Source organism: Rhinatrema bivittatum, chromosome 1 (genome assembly GCF_901001135.1).
Source record: "Rhinatrema bivittatum chromosome 1, aRhiBiv1.1, whole genome shotgun sequence".
Taxonomy (NCBI): domain Eukaryota; kingdom Metazoa; phylum Chordata; class Amphibia; order Gymnophiona; family Rhinatrematidae; genus Rhinatrema; species Rhinatrema bivittatum.
The window spans coordinates 61723268-61743301 of NC_042615.1; the positions used below are offsets into that span (position 1 = coordinate 61723268).

General features: G+C 42.6%; 1 protein-coding gene across 3 annotated transcripts in view; it reads right to left on the reverse strand.

Moving 5' to 3' along the window:
- CYFIP1 (cytoplasmic FMR1 interacting protein 1) overlaps positions 1 to 20034 on the reverse strand; it is a 250653-nt gene that overhangs the window by 169428 nt on the left and 61191 nt on the right. For all 3 annotated transcript variants that reach the window (XM_029611029.1, XM_029610852.1, XM_029610940.1), the window contains exons 9-10: positions 15452 to 15556; positions 4663 to 4754 (exon numbers count right to left, since the gene is read on the reverse strand). In XM_029611029.1, the coding sequence (XP_029466889.1) occupies positions 4663 to 4754; positions 15452 to 15556 (197 nt within the window). The remainder of the gene's footprint in view (positions 1 to 4662; positions 4755 to 15451; positions 15557 to 20034) is intronic.

Genomic DNA, 20034 nt, shown 5'->3' on the forward strand with positions numbered 1-20034 from the left:
CCCCAGCCCCCCCAGTCCCTTAACACACATACTCACACACATACAGCACATCCACACTAGCAACAGAAATTCCCCCTTTCGTTCCAGAGGGCTCAAACTACTGAGCTCCATAGGAACACTCCTATTCACCCCTACTCCCATCTCCGGCCCCGCTCCCCACTATCCGCCGCCCCTCACCAAGAGTAGTATAGCCCCCAATAGAACCAAAACCCCCCGCCTCCTTCCAGCAAATGCATAAGTGGAGTCCACCCGGTGGGAGCCAAATAGTTCCGCAGAGTAATTCCTGAAAGCTGAAGCGCTGAGGCACGGAAACATCTGGTCAGGGGTCCACAAGGTAAAGAACACAGTGGGGTAAAAAAAAAAAACCCTCCCCCGCAATAGTCTCAAGGCCTCACGAAACAGAAGGCAGTGATCCTCAATACGGAAACCACAGGAGTGGGACCTCGGAGCCTCCGAAAGTACATTCCAGCAACTGAATGCCAAGAAAGATGAAAAAGGAAGAACTCTGGTCAGGGTAGAAAACAAGAAAAAGATCGTCCCAACTTGCAGGAAGTCCGCAAAAGTTAGGTCCCTCACGGGCCAGGCGCAGGAGGGAGACTTGCCACAAAGCCCTCAGCCTCCTCCTTAGAATTGAAAAACAGAGTTTTGTTGTCATGCTGGACCCGCAGCTTAGCCGGATATAGCAGGGCGAAGCGAATACCTCGCTGATGTAGAGCCGTGCAGGCCGGGGCCATCTCCTTCCTCTGTGCTGCCGTAGCAGCCGAGAAATCATTAAATAACAACAGTCTGTGGCCATTATAGTCCACCTCTTTCTTTTGGCGGTAAGACCTTAGCAAGCGAGTCTTGTGGTCCCAGTTCAAGATCCTGGCCATTACCGGTCTCGGGCACCCCAGGCCATCCCGCATAGGCCCCACGCGGTGCACCCGCTCACACTGGATCCTGTCTCCGGGGAGTAGGAGGCCTACCTGCTGCGGGAGCCACTGCTCGACAATTTCCTTCAGGTCCCCTTCCTTCACCTCCTCCGGGAGACCTATGATTTTTAAATTATTCCGGCGGCCCCTGTCCTCTTGTTCCTCCATCTTGGCCAGGAGCTCCTGCTGTCGTCCTTGCAGACCCACCAGACGCTGCTCCGTCGTGGCCAACCGGTCCCCCAGGTCTGATATGAGGCCCTCCGCAGTGTCCAGCCGCTTCGCGTGGCCCTCCACCGCCGACTTGATGTCTTCCATCGCCGTCTGTAATTTATAAAGGCGGCCATCCAGCGCTTCGGTGACGCGCTGCAAAATTTTTTGCAGGGCCTCCTCCGTGACCGTAACAAGCAGGGGCTCGCCAGACTGGGCTGCCGTGGCCATCTTGGCTACACGCGGTCGGTGAGGTCGACGCTCGAGCTTGCCCCGTGTGTTTGACCTGCGCATCACCCGCGGGTCCACCCGGTCTCAGCCGCGCGGCAGCACTGCCAGCCTCCGATCCCGTGGTCAGGGCGGCGGAACGGTAAGCTAATAAAGGATATTTTTGCCGATGCAGGGGAGCGGAGCCTCGGAGCTTTCCCCGGTTACTTCCTGCTCCCACACGTCATCGCCGGACGTCCCCCTTCGGCTCATTTAAACCTAAGAGAATCAAAAGAACCAACTCCTAGGGGAGGCAAGCGTGTTACATCCTGCTGTCCTCCAAGAACATCTCTTACAAGCAAGCAACGTTACTTTCACCAAGGACAAGCAGGATGCTAAGTGGTAATCCCTAACATAGTAATGATGGCAGAAAAGGACCAAACGGCCCATCCAGTCTGCCCAGCACGCTTCTTATGGTAGTATTTACCACGCCGTGTAGGCCACACCCAGATTTCTCTTACAGGTAGCCCATGCAGTTATCCACAATCCTTATAAGGGTAGTAATATTTAAAATCAAAAAGCCAGCAACTGTCAAACCCACAAAAAATAACTGCCTTCCTGAAAATTCCAGCAACGCTGGCTTGTTTTGCTTTTAGACTTGACCATCAAAGCAGTTCTGTGCTTATTTCCTTATCGCTGCATATCACTACCGCCAGACCATAAAAGTCGGAGCCCATGTTGGTTGACAACTGAATCCAATTGCCTTTCCCAACCCCCACCCCTAAAAGCAGAGAGTGATGTTGCAGTTGCATCAAAAGTATCAAGGCTTGTTTGCTGAGGGTAGTAATGCCTGTGCTTCTGATAAGGGTAGTAACTGTCGCACTTAACGGGTTACCCCCATGCACTTCATTTCTGTCCTCTAGCCTTTAGGGATCCACCGTGTTTATCTCATGCCAAACTGTCTTCACCACCTCCTCTGGGAGGGCATTCCAGGCATCCACCACCTCTCCATGAAGAAATATTTCCTATTGGTTCTGCGTCCCCCGTCCCCCCTGAAGTTTCATTTTGTGACCCCTAGTTCTATTGTTTCCTTAACAATGGAAAACATTCAAAGTTCGTGCATCATTAAAACCTTTCGGTATCTGAAGGCCCATATCATATCTTCCCCCCTGCACATCCTCTCTTCCAGGGTATACATATTTAGGTCTTTAGGCCTCTCCTCAAAAGTCATTTCATGGAGACTCCCCACTATTTTGGTCATCCTTCCCTGGACCACCTTCATTCTGTCTCTATCCCTTTTGAGATGCACAGTATTCCAGATGAGGCCTCAACAAGGACCTGTACAAAGGGATTATCGCCTCCTTTTTAATGGTTATTCCTCTCTCTATGCAACCAAGCATTCTTCTGGCTTTAGCTATCACCTTGTCACATTGCTTCGCTGTCTCCAGAACACTAGACACTATCACCCCAAGGTCCCTCTCTTGGTCTGTACACAATACTCTTTCACTCCCATTACATACAGCTTTTTTGGATTACCACGCCCCCAGATGCAAGATTCTGCACTTCTTGGCATTGAATTCCAGCTGCCATATCTCCGACCAGTGTCTCAGGGGAAACCAAAACAAACTATTAATGTCAATTTATCTGAGTACCAAATGTCAAAGGAGCCATTCAAACTGGCGATCAGAATAGCGTACCCACACTACTCTGACCACCAACTAGAATGGCACTTTTGACTTTTAGCAAACAGATAAGTTGATTTTAATAGTTTGTTGTTTCAGTTCCCCCGAGATGGGCATTATTACCGAAATATTGGCTGATGTTGAGGTGCTTATTTGTACATTTTTCATGAAGCATATCAAAACCTAAAAATGACAGACTACACATTATGTTTCAGAGGCAAACGTTGATGGATATGGTTCGTGGGGTGTATTATCTGGTTCACCTGCAGGTTCCGATACCCCGGTTTTTCAGTTAAATCTGATCAGTGCCCTTGAGTATTTTTAACTCACTGGGTAGATTTTATAATTTTGCGCAAGCGCGAACAAAAGTACGCTGGATTTTATAAGATACGCGCGTATCTTATAAAATCCAGAGTCGGCGCGCGCAAGGGGGTGCACATTTGTGCAACCTGCGCGTGCTGCCTGTTCCCTCCCGCCTCCCCTCACCTTCCCCTCCCTTCCCCTACCTAACCCACCCCCCCGGTCCTATCTAAACCCCCCCCCCCCACCTTTGTTGGCAGATTTACGCCTGCAGAAAGCAGGCGTAAATCTGCGCGTGCCAGCAAGCTGCTGGCGCGCCATCACCCAACCCGGGGGCTGGTCCAGAGGCCTCGACCATGCCCCCCGGGCCAGCGCCACGCCCCCGGGCCCGCCCCCAAAACGCCGCATCACTCGCGGCACCCCCCCCCCCCCCCCCGACATGCCCCTGACATGCCCCTCCATGCAAGCCCCGGGACTTACGCACAACCCGGGGCTTGCGCACGCCGCCAAGCCTATGCAAAATAGGCTCGGCGCACGCACCCTTTTGAAAATCTACCCCACTGTTTTTAACTCTCACACCCTCTTTTTCTTTGTTAGGCCTACAGCCTAGGGTGGTGTCTGTCCCTCTTTATTTTTTAATAAATCAGTAGGGACTGGATATCACTCACGCTGCGCACAAAAGTGACAGCAACAAAAAAATATGACCTTCCAGGCCAAGTACTTCAGCTCACAGGAGTCTAATGGCTAAGGAGGAGCTTCCATCAGCTGGATCAATACGGCCTTGAGATCCAATGAAACAGCAGAAAGCTTGATAGGAGGCTTCAATTGAAACAAGCCCTACATAAAACTACTAATATGGCACACTTTAGAATAAGGTCACCAAGTCATTTTCATTTAACTAGAACTATCACACAAAAAATGTCTACCTGCTGCCTTAGAATGAACAGCTTGATTTTGAAAAGTGGCAGATTCTGATTTCAATGTGAGCATGTTTATATTTCAGCTTACTGGAATAGTGTTTTTTTTTTAATTCATTTTAAAACCAACCAACCAATCTCCCAGGTTAGCTCTCAAACATCCCATGCCTCTCTTTAAAACATATCATAGAAACATAGAAATGACGGTAGAAAAAGACCAAACTTCCCATCTAGTCTGCCCAGCAAGCTCCCACACATATTCCCATACTTATCAAAATAAGTTTTACATTCCCAAAAAGAGCAAAAATGTTTCAGCAATTTGAACAGCACTATTATCTGTAACATCAAAAGCAATATAAGCCTCATTTTGAGGGTATACAACATTCATTTTGGTCGTACACACATCTAGGGTGCATTTGAATTACATTCAGTTCTTACCTGGACTTATTGTCCTCATAATGGGCACTGGTCTTAATGTATCTTGCTAGTTCAATTTGCATGTCACCAAAAAGAGGAACCACTTGTAGCTGCTATACTCAAAAAAAAGAAAAAACAGATCTGAAAGTCATAAAATGCATGCACTCCAAGATATTGCCAACACTACAGCTTTCAAAACCAGTTTAAAGCTTTTACTTGTAATCCACAGTACTACAGGGAAAACTATTTGTGCCTACTCTGGCATCAATGTATGTTCCATGGAATTTAATTAAATGAAGTAATGTACACAAACAATACTCTTGGCTGGGACAAGTACAAGCCTAGAGGTTGGTTTGATTCTGCTATATTATCTATTGCACCTAATACAAGGGACAATGTTATAAGTACAGTTCTACAGACCAAAGATTCATTAACTTCTGTAAAAATACAAGATAGAAGCTGAAAAATGCTTACACTGGCAAAAGAGAAAAGATCAGCAATGTCTGTGGGAACCTGCAGCTTCTGCGAATACATGCAGACATGCCTCCTCCTGTTTAGACTCCTGGTCAACAACAGGAGGCATATGTTGGTAATGAAGAAACAATAATCACAACGCCTCCTAAGTGGAACGTCACAGTGACTGTTCAGCATGTACGTAATATGACCTATGATCGACAGGTATATTATCACCCATGAATATCAGAAACAGTGCTGAGAAGGTTTAAGAAATGAATTAAGATAAAGGAACTCTGGAGTCATCATCATCATGAAGCAAGTTTTAGGCACGATTCATCATCTGAACTTCCTATCCATCTGATCTAGAAGAAGCAATTTTGACCAAACTGCTAGAGAAACACGATGGCAGAAAAAGACCATACAGCCTATCTAGTCTGCCTATTCACACCAACCTTTTTAGCTTTACTGTGTTACTCTTGCAAAAATAAAGCAAGAGTAACACAGTAAAGCTATAGCTGCTTACCTATAACAGGTGTTCTCCAAGGACAGCAGGATGTTAGTCGTCACACATGGGGTGGCATCAGATGGAGCCCGATGCGGGAAACTTTGACTAGGCACACTGAGCATGCCCAGCATGCCCTACACCTCGCATCCACACAGGGTTTCTCTTCAGTCTTTTTTCTGCAGAGCTGAGTGCCTCGCGGTTTAATTGAGCTAACAAATTTTGGCTTTTGCCTTGGAGAAAACTGATTTTTGAGTTTTTTCCTCTGGTCGTTGCCTTGTCTCTCTCAATGCTTCACCGTAGTGCCCCTAGTCAGGGTTTTCGGCACTGGAGTAAGTTTCATTTCGCGGTCGGTTCCCCCGTGGTGGCAGTGCCTGTCAGCCATCGATGCCCGCTGCCACCATTCTTTTTCCCTTTTGTTTTGCCCCATCATAGACGCATCTGGTTTCCGCCGATGTCCCCAGTACCCGAGGACATGTCGATCACCAATCCTCATGATGTCTGTATCCTCTGCCTGGGGCATCGCATGACGTCCAGGGTTGCTGCTTGTGTGCCCAGATGAAACCTAAGGGACGTCTTCTTTGACTCGACAAGATGGATCACCTGTTCAGGTCGAAGAAGTCCGAGCCATTGGCTTCAAAGTACCTTGGAGTCACACCGATAAGACACCACACCATCAACATTGGCAGGACCATCTGTTTCATCGAGGTCGTCAGATAGAGGTGCCAGAGACAAACCATTGTTGATCTCCTCCAGGCCGAGGACACCAGGTTCATTGTCCTTAACTTTGGCACTGGGGAAAGACCGGACCGAGCATCATGGGAAGACCAAGAAGCATCGGCATGGGTCCCCATCGATGCACAGTGCTGGCCATGGGACACGGTGGCTTTTGCCACGATGCCCCCCAAAGCGACCCTGTGGCGAGGAGTGCTCATCCTCCATCGATGCCCAGGGTCTGCGACTGTCTCCACCTGAACCGGTGCCAGTTGCTTATCCCCCTTGTGGGTCCAAGGAAGATCTGGCCCCCACTCCTTCCTACCAGTTGGTGCTGGCATTGGCAACATTCGAGGAGGAGGTGGTGCATTGAGTCCAGCTAGCATGGAGTGGGTACTGTAGGGCTTTGGTCCTGTGGCACCGACGACACTGGAACCAGTGCCGCCAGTCCTTGTACCGCTTCTGGAGAAGCTCAGTATGCTCATCGGTGCAATACCGATACTGCTGGCGTCTGTTCTCAGGGTGGCTAGCCCATATAAAGAAAAGTATTACATGAGAAGAATGAAAAAAGTCAAGAGGCAATCAGACTGAAGAGAGAAAAACTGAAAGTAGCACAATGAGAAGAAAACATTTCAGACAAAAGGGTACAGAAAGCAGAAGGTGCTTACCTGTAACAAATGTTCTACAAGGAAAGCAGGACCCCAGAGAGATGATGCCATCCAAGAGAGACCAGTGTGGAAAATTTACACAAACACTTCTAGCTTTTGGCATGCTCAACTGAGCATGTGCAGCATATCACATGGGGCCACCTCAGCTCTTTCATACCTATTAATGTAAATGCAAGAAACCAACTGCAAGATGAGGTGGGAGGGTTTTCTACAGACTTACATCCTCAGGGAATACCTGTTATAGGTAAGCAACTTCTGCTTTGTCTGAGGACAAGCAGGATTAAAACTCCTCATCAGTGGGGAATCCCTAGCTGCAGACTGCTCCAAAAAAAAAAAAAAAAAAAGGGAAAATATAGCTATTAAAAACTATTTTTTATGGCAACCAGCTACTTTCTTTTCTTTTTTATATAGGGACAGTCTGTAAAACAAGATAAAAGGCCCTTTGGGGATGGAAGAGGTGAATAAGGTTCTAAACAAATAGACTATGCAAGACAGACTGACCAAATTTACTAATGCGTCAGGAGGCTCTTTCCAAACAATAGCGAATCGTGAATGCGTGGGGAAAACTCAGTTTTGAGGCTCTGCAAATCTCCTTTATTGAGGCTAATCTCAGGTGGGCCGCCGACGCTGCCATGGCCCTAAGAGCCCTAACATGCCTTACCAGATCCAGGCCTGCCTGGGCTTCACAGAAAGAGATATAATCTGCTAACCAATTAGAAAGGATGTGCTCTGAAATGGCAGTTCTAGGATTGCTGATATCAAATGAAACAAAAAGCTGGGAGAACTTTCTAAGGGCTTCAATCCACTCCAGGTAGAAGGCCAAGGCTCTTTTGCAATCAAACTAACATTTGTCCACCTTTGTGGACATGTCACCTGGGGAAGAACGCTAAAAGGACAACCGATTGGTTATGATGGATTACAAACAACTTTAAGCAGGAACTTAGGCTGCATGAGCAGAACCACACTGTTGCAAAAAAAGAAACAAACAAAAAAAACAAAACCCAAACTTAGTATAAAGGTAGATAAGTCATTAGAGCCTGGAGCTCATTAACTCTGTGTGCCAAAGTGACTGCCACCAAAATTAGACCTTCCAGGCCATGATTTTCAGCTCACAGGCATCTAGTGAAACAGAGGAGGCTTCCATCACCTGAGTCAGTACCACATTGATGTTGCATGACAGTAGGCAGCTTCAATTTAAGCAAACTCTGCATTAATCAAACTAAGGGCTGTACCAAAATGCATGTGCCTTCTTCATGGTGATAAGCACAGACTACACCGAACCCTGAGTTAATTTTCAGACCAGACTCTGAGTGATGTAAAAGGTATTCATACAGTTTTTGTGTAGAAGAGAAGAAACAATCTAAGGCATTTCCCTTATGCCACAAGACAAACCTCTAAAGGAAGACATCCTCATAGAATCTTTCATAGAGGCCGAAAAATACAAGAGAGATCTGCAGATAGGTTAAGGGAATGTAATTCTACCCTCTCAACATTCACTTACACATACACTTAAGTGTAAGGGCCAGGGATCTGATGCTGGGATGATGTAACACTCCCCAATTCTAAGTGATGAGAGATAGGGAAATCCACAACCTAATCAGATTCCTGAGTCACATCTTTCACAGGAATGGAAACCAAATCTGTCACAGTCAATTCAGGGCTATGAGAATCACAGTTCCCCAGTCTCTTCTGAGTTTTAGCAGAGTCCTTGCCATCAGAGGAATTGAAGGATAAGCATACAGAAGACCTTGTCCCCAATTTATAGGAAATGTACCTAAAGCTAGTTTGCCTCATGTCCCTCTTTTTTTTTTTTTTTATTTATGCATATTTCAATTTAAACAAGACACTAATCTTGATAGAAAACATGGCATTGATATATGAAAGAAAATAAATCACCATCATAGATAACACAAATATCTCATACTCAATCCCCTTTTTAAGTCAACAAAAAGGGGGGAGGATCCAATTCACAACCTAAAGAAATATATTTTAGAGCAAACAGAGATCATTAATTAAACAGCCACATTACACTTCTGGGGAACTATTCACGAATTATTATGGATGGGGGTTATCAGGAGAATTGACAGAAGGTATTTTGCCAATTAAAACTTGGGTCAGCTGGGGGGGGGGGGGTGAAAAATACATATGAATTATTCTGGTATTTGACCATGCATTTGCAAGGAAATTTAAGGAAAAAAAATACTCCCTATTTGCTGAAATTGTGATTGCATCAACATAAATTGCTTATGCTTTCTTTTTTTTTTTTTTTTTTTTTAGTTTGTCTAGAAACATCTGGGAAAACTTTTACTTTAAGCTGCATAAAAAGTTCAAATCTGTGTCAAAAAAAAAAAAGTCTCAACAGCCAATCTTTAGTCGTTTCAAGGACCGATACAATGAGCGTTGCTAGAACTGCCAGCTCGGTATCCGAGGTCTCAAGCAAAGTAGAGACATCTATATTAGGATTTCCAACAGGACCCAAAGTTTCCATTCCTTCTCCCTGTGCTGCATACATACCCCTTTTAAACGGTGGTAAATAGTAGATTTTATAGATAGGGGGTATTGCATTCTCAGGAACCTGTAGAATTTCAATTAGGTATCTCTTAAACATCTCTCTAGGAGATATTAGAGGCATTTTGCAAAAGTTAATAAATCTGAGATTCTTATTCCTCACAGTGTTCTCTAAATTTTCAATTTTTGAGGTCAAGTTAGCATTTTCCTTCACCAGAGCAAGCTGGATTTGTTGAACTGAATTTGTTTGAACACTAACAACAGTAAGTTGTTGTCCCAGATCAATAGTAGTATTACTCAAGACAAAACTTTCTGGTCTAATTCCTTATATTTCTGCACAATAGGAGAAAGCTGTTGAGAAAGAGAGCTCTGGAGCTCTACTATAGCATCTCAGATAGCCTCCAGAGTAAACTCAGCAGGTCTGTGAACTGAAGTCAGCGATGAAGACAAAAGCTCACCAGAAGCTTCCCAGTCATCTCTCACAGTTCTACTCCATATTCCGCCGTCACATACATCATCCTTACCCGGGTGTCCTGGGATAGCCAAAGGACTGGCAGCTGCTGAAATTACCCTGCCACTCCCCGTTGAGAGTGCCGTAGTCAGAGCCAGATCTGCTGGCATCTCAATTGGCTCCTGGGGAATTCTTGCAGTTGTGGGATTGTTGGACAGTGTTCCCTCTGCCAGGCTCAACTGTGAAAGAGAGCCAGGGAGAGAAGGGAGCTCGAATTCCCCTCCCACTCTCTCCAGTGGCTGGGCCCCCGGCACTGGGCTGCTGCACATGACATGTGCTTCCATCGGGCTTGTCGAAGAGGACGCTGGAAGGGCCACGAGGAAAGGCGCCATCCTCTGTTTTCTCTTCCTGCCCAGAGGAGAACCGAAGTATAAAAGTAACCGCCCGAAGGGAGTCCACATGCTGCAACCTATCGGTCAGCCATCTTGGATCCACTCCTGTCGTGTCCCTCTTCAGAAGCAAAAGTTCAGGAACTTTCTGTTCAGAAGAGATGCAAACAGATCTATGGCAGGTTTACCAAATTCACAGAATATCTAGTTTGCTATGTCCCTGTCCAGGGACCATTTGTGTGGTTCCAAGTCCTGACTCGATCTGCCAGGACATTCTCTTCACCTACCAGATACATCGCTCTCAAGTCCATTCCATTAGAAATAGCCCAGTTCCACATCTGGACAGTTTCCTGACAAAGGAGGCACAAACCTATTCCTCCTTACCTATTGATGTAGAACATTACTACCTGACTGTCTGAATGAGAACAATACTGTTGGCCAATCAATCCTTAAAGCATATCATATCACCCTTAGTTCTAGGAAGTTTATCTGATGAAGTTTTTCATTAGCATACTATAGATCCTTTAAGTAAGCTCCCTTGCCCACATTGGATGTATTCATGGTTAGGAGAATTTGCACTGGATGAATTTGAAGAGAGATTCCTTTGGCCAGATTTGATACAATCAGCCACTAGGATAAGGAGTTCTTGAATTGCTGGGTGATATGGATGTTGTCTCATAGACCCTGAGTGGCCTGAGTTTACTGTAACCTCAGAGTCCATTAGGCTCGTTTCATACCAAGATGTGCCCAGAGGGGAGGCAGGGTCCTGTTGATGCAAGAGGTCCATCCACCTCAATAGGTCCCATGCTACTGATTCATTCTGATTTCCTCCATTATAGACATCAATGTGATGATCCCTTCCTTTGGAAGAAAGCCTTTTGCCTTTCTAGCAGAGCTCCTATATGTTCCAATTGAGATGATGGGCTCAAATAGGACTTAGGGTTCATCATAAAATTACCTCAACCCAGCACCCAGATGCTTCTGCTCATTTATTCTGCAGCAAGAACCTCCATGAGATGTACTCCTGAACAGTCAATCATCCAGATAGGCAAATACGTGCACTTCCAATTTGCACAGATGCATAGGCACCACTGCAAGACGTTGTGAACACATGTGGTGAAAACACCAGGCCAAAATGCAGTAACAATATTGGAGGCAGTATTTCCCTAATACAAATCTGAGGTATTCTCTGTGACATGGGAATCTCTCTCTGTGAGTATAAACATCCTTTAGAGATCCAGAGATCATAGTCAGTCCTATTTTTCTAGAAAAGGGATTCAAATGCTGAGGGAAACTGTCTTGAACTTTTCCTTTAACTGGAATTTGTTCAAAGCCATCAAATCTAAAATGAGATGAGTCCCCCTCGTCTCTTTCCCCTGGTTAAACAGGTTTGACTGCATTGATCTCTAAGAGGAGGAAAGTTCCATTTGAGCAATTCCTGATAAGAAGCAGACAAGAAGCTTCTTAGAGAAGATTTGGTGGCTTTCCAATAAATACAAACTGTATCCATTTTTGACAATGCTGAGGAATCCAGATGTTTGGGTCAACAGTTTATGTAAAACCTCAGACATCCCCCAAAAAGAAACCCTCTCTGGAATAGCTACAGAGATCCTGCCAACGACCTCCTTGATCTATTTCAAACACCATTCCAGGTGCTGGCTATGGCTTTGGGGACCTTTGCTGTCTGAGATGAGAGTGAGGGCCCTGCAGTTGAAGGAGTACAAGATAATGTCTACTCTATAGAAAGGCCCTATTGGCACCACACTTGAACTCAAGAGTGACAGTGGAGAGGGTCTGAAGCATAGGGTAGTGGTCTTTCATTTGACCCACTGTCTTCCTTGACCTTATCTCCAAAGAGATTCCCTCCATTCCACGGTATGCCAGAGAGTCTATCCTGGACATCCTGTCTTGGGTCCGAGACCTACATCCATGCAAGTCTGTGGGTGCCAGTACCTATTGCAGAGACTCTCAATGCTGTCTCGAAAACCTCAAAGATTGATTGGACCATATTTCCTCCTGAACAATGGACACTGGCACCTCCAGGTTAAAGCATATGCTCTAACCTGTTAATTTATTCGTATCACGTTATATTTATTCTACCTGCCTTTATCTTCCTTCCAGCTTGTCTTTAAGCCTCCAAGTTTTTTCCATTCCTTGTTGATTGTAACTTTGACTTATTCCTTTTCCTTTGTTATCTATTATTAACCAGAATTGTTACCTTAGTTTTTCCCTTGTTAAAATGTAAACCGATCCGATATGGTTATCTACTATGAAGGTCGGTATAAAAAACTGTTAAATAAATAAATAAATAAATATTTTCTCCATACTTTATCCCTTTTCCCCACTAGTGACCAGGGCACCATGCTGCTACTGAAGAAGATCTCCTACAACCCCCTTTACATCTTTCAGAATGTTTCACATCTAGCTGCTCATAAAATGGCTGGTATGAAGCTATTCAAGCACTGAATATAACTCCCTGGTAAGCTTTTCCCCCAGAATGGTCAAGCATATGGGAATCCTTCCTGAGGGCAACAAGGAGTGAGTTGTAGACTGTTTGGCCCATTTGAGAGCAACTGATGAGGCAAGTTGCTGCTCTTGAATCCTGGAGCTTCTGCAATATATTGCATCCACCAATTTTCACAGGAGATATGGGGGGACAGAGGGAGGGTTCTCCCACATTTCCATCTGCATCTTCTGAAGGATATTGTGGATGGGCACTGCCACTAAATCCTTAGGGGGAATTCACAAACTGGAAGATGTCAAGTATTTCTGCCATGGACTCTTCTGCCTATTGCAACTAATAAGGAATGGAATACACTATTCTCTTAAATGTGGCAAAGGAGAGATTCTCAGGGAGGGAACTTCTTTCCTGTGAAGGAGAGAGGGATCCACTGCAAGACCTGAAGACCCCTCCCAATCAGAGAAGTCCTCAGATCTACAGCTATATCCTATGAATATTCTGAGTCAGACTCCAACTGATGTGTTGCAGTGATACTGGGAGTGCATCTGGCCAGCAAGCAAGGCCGTGGCAAGTGTAGCATTTGTCTATTAGCATCTAGACCCCGATGAATTTCTGCACCAAGTTAATGTCACTTGATGCATCAGTATCACTGCCAACTGTGGCCACTGAGAAAAGGAAGAAAACTTAGCAAAACAATCAAAAACCTACTAAGGATAAGTAAAGAAGACAAAAACACATGACCCCAAAAAGATAAAGCTTGAAGTCTTAGGAAGATTTCAAGACCAAGCAGGCAGAATGAGAGAAAGTGTGCACAAAAGAGTCTGCCCTAATAGTTCCTTGAAAAAGATGTGATTGAGGAGCTCCGTACGGCATGTGAGGGAGTAATGAGAGATGCACATGCCCAGTGGAATATTCTCAAAACTTCTAGAAGCTTTGATGTTAAAACTCCGTGCTGGGCTCCAATTGACATCTGTCATCCTGCTGTAAGCAAAAAAATAATGATCAGGAGGATGCTTTGGAAACTGTACTGGAAATCTGCAACTCAACAATGGGCCAAAACACCACACTGCAGTAAATTTGAGAGAGTGTACCAAATTAGTAGCTAGAAGAGCATCACTACAAGTCCAAGAGTAATCACTGCCTCCTTTCAAATTCCTGGGGAAAAAAATAAAAAACGAAGGGTTGGTTTGTTTTTTTTTTTTAACTCATCATTTTACCAGAATGTACCCAGCCACCACTAAGCTACAGGCACCAATCTGGTTGATTTCTGGGAAGTTGTGGCCTGCAAGTACCAAATCAGCTATCCCATGGCTTGCTGTATTACTAGATTTACTCGATCTCCCAATCCTGTTCCTACTGATCTAAACATCTCCTTTATCCTTTACAAGTGCTGGCCTCTACCACCACCTTTGGTAGGCTAATCCAGCCTTTAACTTCCTCTTCAATTCTTAGAAGTTTCATATTTAAACAAACATCTAGGACCCTCATTTCTTACCTACAAGTTTCTAACATTCAAACCACCACCAATGCCATTCTCTAAAATCATTAGGCCTCTCCATGCTCATTGATTACTGGGCTCCAACCATGGTCTTTCCAGTCCTCTTGGAAGGTTGATTTATCTGCCCCACCACTGTTACGGTTGTAACCACCACTCCACAGAGGTTACTCCAGGGTAATTAGGGTTTAAACAGGCTAATGCAGGCATTGCTTCTATTAGGGGTTAACCAAAGCTAATACAGTTGTACCTCCACTCTGACCATTCGCCTTGAATTCCATCATCTGCATTTTGTGCTTTCTATAGCACAACACAGAAGCACATGAAAAAATTCTAGCAAAGGGTAGAGCAAGTCAGGCAGGGTTAAGACAGAGATGGATTTCAGATGTGAGGGAAATAAAACCAAAATGGAAAGTAAGGAAAATATCACAAGAATAATCAATAGAGAAGGATCATCAGGGGAGGCATTACAAAAGGAGAAGCATAGCAATGACGTTCAAAGCAGAAGCATGGTAAATAGAAAGAAGATAACATCTACATTTCTTGTGAATCAGAGAAAGTGTACTAAAAATAATTAAAGTGCAAGATTGCTTATGGGATAAACTAAGAAGAAAAAAAGTTTCATTTCAGAAATCTACATTGTGTATTTTCAGAAAGTGTGTGTTATGCTTGGAAACTTCATTGTTAACACATGGATTTTCCCCATCTCTCCTATGAAAACAGTGCCTGCATAATGTCATGCTCACAGAAATTATGTTTTCTGAAGCTGGACAACAAGAATTTTAGGGACAGATTGCCCTCCTTGCTCCTGCAATGGGAGGCATTACTATTACAAATTTGTTCCAATTACAGAGGAATTATGGCTAAATGGGACCAGATATCCAGAAACAATTTACACTAATGGAAAGACAAATAAGCATGGATTACGTAGACAGAATATGTTAATGTGTGTTCTGAACATTTTATTGCAAACACACAAAATTCCTTTGGCCATATGAATGTCAAACACTATGACAATGAAAGGATCAATCAAATGAAGCTTTTTAGTTTCCATACTGAAAAGACTCAAATAGTTTAGATAACTTAAAAACATAAGTTCATGAACTGGTTATGCCCTCTCAGAAAGCAAGATCATGATAATGACAGGGCTATATAAATTAACTCACCTTAAAAAACTTGTCTATCTTAGCAAGGTTTATCCTCTTCTTAGCATCCAATTTGTAGATGTTACTGACATTTCCATCCATCAGATACAAGCCAAAACCCATCACCTAAACACAAACCAAGGATTCCAGTAACATTTTACAGTTTTTAATACCAACACTATGATACTGCAAATGATAGGTAATTAATTTTTTAAATCTTAATTTATAAGCATGCATAGCATTACAATACAAATCCAAAAGGAACAATTTCAAATATAATTGTATTAACATGCAATCTACGATGAACTTTTTAAATAAATTCTCCTCATACATTTTTCACACACATCCTCACCTAGTGCACCAAACACACCAAACCAAGCCACAAACCATCATTTCAATCAAATGTACTCAAACATAAACCTTTAATAACCATGGCAGACTTTCTGCAAACAGTTCATAGAGTCCAGGGGTTGCCATGAATATGAAAGATATATCTGCATACAATGGAGGCAGTGCATGCAAATCAATCTCATGCATATTCATGTGGATATCCTGAAAACCTGGCATGAGTTGGTAACCCTTGATATAGTCCTATTTCAGCAGATTTTTTTCCCCATAAAGGTAGTGATATTTTTGTATTGATCATATCCAGTTTCATTAACTGTTCCAAAGTGTAATAGCCAGAATCTTTTCTCCCAGCTACACAGTAAAAATACATTTGTCAGCAACTCACTAGAGGTTAACTGTCATTTAGAGAAATGATATGACCTAATAACAGAATCTAATAGTAAAATTTAACGGAATTACCAATCAAAAATCCAATTCAACCCCAGAACAGTTTCTCAAATTCCCAGTTTTTAGCACCAAAGAATGTGAAAGTGTGCCAATTTTAGTTTCAGTAATAAAATCAAACTTTGCACAAGTAACAGAATCAAAGATTTTCATTATGAATCCATTCTCTGTCCAAATAAACGCTATATAGTATTTTCATCTGCAATTTTCTAACATTAGCATCAGTAGTACAATTGTAAGGATAAGTTTTTTGTTTTTTTTTTCTTTTAAGATCTACCACTGCTATTTCCCCAAATTATTCTTGGGTCCATTGGGTAAGATTTTCCCAAATAATGACCTTCATGCATATTCATTGAAATTCTATAGCAACATGAAAATATGTTCAGTAAACCAGTAAGTCTATTGAAATTTGGTATCTAATTCTCCTAACATTTAGCTTCTGGGGCCATTGTTTTGAGAATATGCATATATATTTTTATTTATAAACATTTGATATTGCGCCTTTTTCGCATTACTATCAACTTTCAATCAAAATTACAACCAAAAGTTACCACCACCACGAAGAGCACTGAACACCAAGGAGAGGATAAAATACAGACATGGTCAAGAAATGAGGTACAATGTAAGAAGTCATCCAAATAGCCAATAATACCTACAGTAGATAATAAAGAGTTCATTTGGCAATTGGATGGATAAGAATAAAAGGATGGGTATTTTTATTTATTCATTCATCATGTTCCACTCTTTCCATTACTTAAGGAAGAATGCAAAGAACATATGCAATAAAATACATAACATACAAATAAAACAAGCAATACACATTATTTCATTCTATATATTAACTTAAAACCTAAATTCTCTGGATAATCAAAAATCCTAAGTATCAGGGGCCTGTATAACTAAATGTACTTTATGCATATGTACTTTCAGCTATTTGTTCCACAAATAAGGCGCAATGATTGAAAAAGTTCAATTTCTTATTTCCTGCAATCTATAATCTTTTAATTAATACATTTTTTTTCAGATGTGTGCAGTGATTGAATGTGACAGTAAACTAAGCTGTTACCACCATCCACATTAACTTATGCACCAGAGTTAATACCTTAAATTATGGTCTGTAATTGGTAACCAGTGCAACTCATTCTTGGTGTTACCTTTCCATTCCACTTAGCTCCTGTTACAATTCTAACCGCAGCATTTTGTACAAGTTGCAAAATGCGCAACAATTTCTTGGCCAAATCTAGATATAACACATTACAGTAATCTTACTTAATACAATAACCATCCAAAAGTCACCCGGAGAAATATAACATTCAATGGTCTTATATGTAGCATATAGAAATCTGTTCTAGCGACTTGTTTTACATGCGCTTACAAGTCAAATTTGGTGACAAGATCAACATCTAAATTGCGGGATTCAGTTTTTATACTCAATTCTAACTCTTCAACTGATACACAAGAAAGTTGTGCAGGAATTCCGGTTCTAATCAACCATAAACCTTTTCCAGATTAAGCAGTAATCCGATTACTGCCCACCAAATATCAATCGCTGAAAAACAACTTACAAAAACTAATAAGGAAAACTATCTTCGGCATATATACAATAAAGAAAAAGAGATTCCAATATCCAAACTTTAATCAGGAAAATATCTGGTCTTCAAGATTTAATGTTGTTATTATTTGAAGCATCACATGGAACAGTTATAAATAATGAATACAAACTTTTTTTTATGAAGTGAAAGCCCAGTCAGTCCAAAAATTTGTTCCGGTTGTAAATGGCATCCCTTACCTTATTATTATGGGGGAAAAAAGAAAAAAAACCAAAAACACTCCAATAAAGCCACTTGCACTATGTCGGATTAACCAATTGCAAAAAAGACTAGCAGATAATGCTGAGAAATGAACCAGATGATCTTACACAAAACCAACCTGACAAAGGGTTTTTGTTTTCCTGATTTCTGGCTTTTTCAAGGGCATAAATTCTGATGTTATATCCAAACTGTCCAGAAATCTTTCAGTAACAATCTGCAATGATATTTTAACTTTCTGATGCAATGGTGTGTGAATTCACAGCTTCATATGCTCATTCTGTTTCATCAATGTACCAATATTCAAAGATTTCCAAAAAGAAAAGCTTCAATGACTAAACTTAAGTCTTCCAAAATGGCAATGAAACATTCCTAGCAAGGATATCAAATTCCCTAAGAGCTGCATGTAAATATTAAAAAGACTAGTGGATCAGGGGCCACATGATGCAATAAGCTACAGCAGACATGTAGATCTTCAGGTGGCACTGAAACCTGTGAATTACACCCTGCAAACTGGTCTTTGAACCTTATAAACGCTATTATAACATGTTGGAACAGGGTTAACACAAATATTCTCTCTACAAAAGCAGAGCATAGAAAAGAACGATAAACCTGATGAACTTGAAAATAGGGTGCGATGAAAATTTACAATTTTTGGGAACTGAAGAATCTATCCCAGATTTGTAACTAGTTTCCACTTTGGAGTCATGGCTTTCGGTTCAACTGCAACTCCCAAAATTTGAAGGGAAATTGCTCTTGCATATAGGAATAGTCTGAGCCTATGTGACAAAAAAAGTACATCTTTTCTAGGACTGCTCCAACAAAGTCTCTTTAAAGTGGTGAGAAATTTTCTACTTTGCTCTGAATTGTTCAACAAGAAAATCAAGTTTGAGTACAGCAAACTGCACTTTCAAAAATATGGTACGATGATCAAGTGAAAATTTTCGATACAGTTTTCACTGCTCAGCAATTTTTAAAGTCTCTGCAGAGACTTAAAGTATGATCAGAATGGAGAAATTACTTAGATGATAATTTCATTTTCCTTAGTGTAGACAGATCGACTCAGGACCAATGGGTTTATGCTCCCTTGCCAGTAGATCGAGACTGAGCCAGATTTAAAAGCTGTCGTCACCCTAGATACACCCCTGCAGTATTCGCTTCAAAAGCCACTGTGGACATGCTAATGAAAAAACCTGATTAAAAATATGATAAAAAATGGATAACTAACTGTACTCAAACAAACACTGAACTACAATAAGAACATAGATGCCCTGATCTAGGGACTGGATGGCAGCTTACCCATAATCTCTTGGAATTGATATCCACTCCATGGGCAAATCCTTGGCACTGTTCTTGGGCAGCTGTGGGCAGGATGCAGAGTCCATCTGTCTACACTAAGGAAAATGAAATTATCAGGTAAGTAATTTCTCCACTTCCTAGCGTGTAGCCAGATGGACACAGGACCAATAAGATGTTCAAAAGCTACTCCCAATCAGGGCAGGAGGCTGCTTGCAGACCAGTTAACACCGCCCTTGCAAAGGCTAAGTCCTCTTGGGCCTGTACGTCCAGGCGATAAACCTACACAAGGTGTGCAAGGAGGACCATGTCGCAGCTCGGCAGATATCGACAGGAGACAGCAGTCTAGCTTCCGCCCATGAGACTGCCTGAGCCCTAGTAGGATGAGTTTTAACCTAAGAAGGTAATGGCTTTCCTGCCTCCACACAGGCTCCCATGACCACCTCCTTAATCCAGCGAGCTATGGTAGCCCGTGAATCTGGTTCATCCAGCTTCCTTCCACCATGAAGGACAAATAGGCAATCAGTCTTTCGTACTGGTTCTGAAACATCCAGATATCGTACCAAAAGTCTACTGACATTCAAATGGCAGAAGAGGCGGGATTTTTCCACGTCCTTGTGCTTATCTAGGGATGACAACGAAATGGACCGATTCAAATGAAACAGACTACCTTGGGCAAGACGGATGGAACGGTATGAAGCTCTAATG